Below are 4185 nucleotides of genomic sequence, written 5' to 3'. Positions count from 1 at the left end.
TTTTTTGTTTTTTTTCCCCTCTCTCCTCTTTCCTTTTCTAGTTTTACACTTTTCTTTTCTTCTCTTATATCCTCTTTCTCTCTCTGCCCCTCTTTACTTTCTTCCTTCTCCTTCCATCCTTCCATGTTTCTTTCTTTGTTTTGAAAGAGCTGAAATGGCTCACAGACAGCTAATATTTGCACAACCCTACACCGCTCTTACATTTGTGAAGTGATGAGGACAAGGTTAGAGCAGAGCAGGACGAGACTGTGGCCAGAGGACCACCTAGGCCCCAGGGTCTCTATAGGCTTACACGCTCCTCACATCTGTGTCTTTCTGCTTCCAGCTGCAAGTCCAATCCAGAATGTCTCAGCAGAAGCAGAAGCAGTGTGCTCCCCCCAAACCCAGCAGTGCTGTCCCCCACCAAAGCAGTGCTGCCCCCCACCACAGCAGTGCTGTCCCCCACCAAAACAGCCCTGTCCCCCACCAAAGCAGTGCTGCCCTCCACCCCAGCAGTGCTGCCCCCCACCCCAGCAGACCAAGCAGGCTTGCCAGCCTCCACCCAAATGCCAGGAGCCTTGTGCCCCCAAGTGCCAGAAGTCCAAGCAGAAATAAGTCTGGAATGGACGACCAGAGGTGAACCCCTAGAGCATGACATCCCTTTTGGGTCCCCTCCTTCATCAGTCAAGCTTTGATCATGCTCACCCATGCTTCTGGATGCAACCCATACTTCGCACTTGGAAGAAAGGCAGCACCAGGCTGGCGGCTTCCTCGATTTCTACCTCTTCTAATTAGCACCTGCAGTTTCCATCTCAGACAAAGATCTGGTCTACACTGTTTAATCATCCTGTTGACATGCAACTACATCGCCCTGCTGGAAAGCTGAGCAGCATGCCCGGACACCCTTCCCTGACACCCTTCCCCTCAGCTTCTGTTTCCAGACAATTAAAATAGAATTCCTCTGGCATGAATACCTCAGTCTGACAATTCTGTTATTTGAAAATGTCAGATTCTTGGAGATTGTTTTATCCTGGTCACAACCCAGTGTCCCAGAAGAGCAGGGTGTGGGGTGCAGGTGGATGGGGCAGAGGGAAATGCCTCTGAGATGCCCGTGACATTCACAAGGCTCCTTACGAGGGTAAGGAGGGAAAGGCAGAGACGTCTGTAGCACAGACACATGCTGCATCCTCAGACGGTGAGATTGCCACACAGACTCAGGGGGAAACGGCGACCACTGGAGAAAGAGTGCAGGGAAAAGGTATCTTCCAGGCACAGAAGGAATAAGGGATCGTGCTGGTAAGGAGAACTGAGCCAGATAATTCTAATTCAGAAAGCACACATTAATGGTTGATGGGCCAAGAGGAATTGAGAATAAGGCCTTTAAAAATATCCCTTAAGTAAAAAAGACCAAATTTTCTTAAGATAACTAAATGTGTAATTAGGAGACAGTCTACACAAACATCATATACCCAGTATGTCCATATCTGCCAGTCAGTACTTGATCAGAATCACAGTTCATGGGCAATCCTGTGGCTTGGTGGTTAAGATGGCTGCTTCCCACATGGCCAACTGTGCGGTTTGAGTGCTAGACCTGAGATCTTCGAAAGCATGCCGGTGTGTGTGCAGGAGGGCTCACCACACTGACATGCAGTCACACATTGTCAGTCACACTCAAAGGCGTCTTTGCTAACGCACATTCACAAACACACACACTCATACTCACATTGCCATTCTCTCACGTGTGCCTGGCCCCAGATGGCCTAGTGGCTTGTCTTCATACCCTTCGTCAGGCCTGTGCCACATTCCAGCAGAGATATCTGGCAATCTGATTTGAATGAATTTCTACAGAACAGAGATCTTAGGATAAAGGATGTGATGTTGAGGGCTTGGAAGGAGAGACGCTTTCTGAGAGAGGAAAGAAAAAAAATATGTATATATATTAAATTAGTTGTGTGTGTATATGTGTGTGTGTGTGTGTGTGTGCGTGTGCGTGTGCGTGTGTGTATTCCAAATAAAGAGATCTCTGGAAGATAGTATAGTGTGGTATAAGGAAAAGATTACCCCTCATATTAAGGTAATTCACCCTAATCTTCATTTAATCTCTTCTAAGTAGTCATAGCCACAGAAGTCCCACCCATCTTGACATCTGACAGACCTGGGTTCATATTGCTTCTCAGAGGAGAAAGCATTGTGATATGATCATTCCCCCGGGGGCTGCTTTCTTTCTTTCTCTATCTCTCTCTGGCAAGCACATGTACCCTACAGCAAGAAAAAAAAAAAAAAAAGCTAAATTTACATTTTTTAAAAATCACAGTTATTCTTTTTTTCAGTTGGGGATTTTCTTGAGTTATTTATCTCTTACAGTCCTCTTACTTTTAATTCCCTAAAGTCTTGGGAAATTGAAGTGAAGTGCAAAATACAGACCCACAGGTAAGCCAAGCTTCTTGTTTCTATTGCCTCAACTACTCACGCCTGTCCCTCTCTACCAGACCCCTCTCTTACAAAATAGCCTACAAAGTGAACCATTGGAACTCCTCCCCACACTCAGAGAGCTCATTCAATAAAGTCTTTTCATGTCCCCTCTTTCTAGTCCCATATGTTATCCTCCCCGAATTCCTCTCATGGGCACTCTGGGTCCCTCTTCCTTTACCTTTCTTGACTGAGCAACTTAACCTAAGGTTTAATTTTGCTGCTTGGGGCTTTTAAAATTTTCTCCTCTACTAATTATCATCACTACTTGCACATGTTCACGTGTAGCCCTTGCGTGCATACAGGTGCTAGAATGACCTAGCAGTAATATAGAAACTTCCTTAGAAGAGAAGATTGCGAACAGTTAACCTTGCTGCTTGGTCCTTTTATCCCCATCATACTGGATTTAGATTCCAGCACCACCCTTCTTCAGCTGTGCGATCTGGAGCAAATTACATAACTTTTCTGAGTCTCAGTATTCTCACTGGTACAATGAGGAAAACAACTGCCTCTTGGGGTAGGTGGTGTTAAAGGAGACAATCGTGATAAACTAGTAAACATAGCGCACCCTGTAGTAAGTGATGAATGTGAGGTTTTGCCTTTTATTACCACTTTCCAAGTTCTAATGAGGCAGCAAGCCTCCAAGCAGCTCCCTCCCCTATCTTCACCACTTGGAGAACCTGGGTCACAGAAGTTTAGTGGTACAAAGGTGTGAGGAAGCAGGGTATATTTGGGGGCAGGGCAAGGGCAAATTAAGTAAAGGAAAAGATCTGAGTGGGTGTTCAAAGAGGAAACAAGCTTCAGTGTAGGGTATAAGTACCCCTTCTCTTCAAGAATCTTCTCATTTTTAATACCTGGACACAATGGATCCTATCCTTGGGGCAATCCTGGACTCCCCATTTTTTTGTAGTTGGTTGTTTGTTTTACAATAGAGTACAGGTGCTCACGAGCGAGAGAGAGAGAGAGAGAGAGGGAAAATTGAGAGACTCCTCCTGCGGTGACCCCCAGCAATTTTTACCATCAGTTTGTAAAGTCAGGCATGTCTTTTTGCAGAACTGAAGCTGACCAAAGAAATATAGTCAGGGAAAGGGACTTGACTGACAGGGCAGCTGCAGAGCATTCATGTACATCAGCCGTGACACCACCCCATTAAAGTAGGTATCATTATTCCCATTACTGAGAGGGGGTGAGGTTCAGAGGCGTTCCTTACTTGGTCGTGGCAAGAACAGTGTGTAGGTGGTAGAGTTAAGACTCAGACTCAGGACTCTCTGGCTCTCTGGTCTACAACTAAGAAGTTACACGTGCTGTTGTGCCAGTGGCTGTAAGAAACATACAGCTTGGACCTTGTCCTTCCAGAATTCACTATCATCCAGTCCGTTGGGAAAGCCAAACCAATTATGTTCACACACACTCACTCTTGTTTACACCTGGGCACATGCTCACAAATATTCACACAAAAAGTCCACACAACGGGGACCAGCAGTTACCATAATGCCTATGTCACTGGACTCCCACATAGTTGACCGCGGTTCGAGTCCCAGACTCGGCAGCTTAAAACTCACGCCAGGCGCATGTGTGTGCATGCCCAAGATCCCGAGAGGAGAATGGAGGAGAAGGGATTGCAGCGTGACCATCCCCCCTGGGGGGTGATTTCTCGCTTTTTATCTCTCTGTCTGTCTCTGTCTGTCTGGCGAGCGCATGCGCCCTATAGCCAAAACCTCTTAAAAAAAAAAAAAC

The 4185-nt window shown here is 46.2% G+C and overlaps 1 protein-coding gene across 1 annotated transcript in view; it reads left to right on the top strand.

Annotated features, from left to right (window-relative positions):
- The window catches only part of LOC106736126 (extensin), a 4073-nt gene extending 3399 nt beyond the window's left edge, over window positions 1–674 (top strand). The window contains exon 2 of the mRNA XM_014592102.1: window positions 326–674. Within this exon, the coding sequence (XP_014447588.1) occupies window positions 326–674 (349 nt within the window). The remainder of the gene's footprint in view (window positions 1–325) is intronic.
- The last annotated feature ends 3511 nt before the right edge of the window (window positions 675–4185 follow it).

Source organism: Tupaia chinensis, unplaced genomic scaffold (assembly GCF_000334495.1).
Source record: "Tupaia chinensis unplaced genomic scaffold, TupChi_1.0 Scaffold000659_1, whole genome shotgun sequence".
Lineage (NCBI taxonomy): Eukaryota > Metazoa > Chordata > Mammalia > Scandentia > Tupaiidae > Tupaia > Tupaia belangeri.
This window is presented reverse-complemented; position numbering and strand designations above follow the sequence as displayed.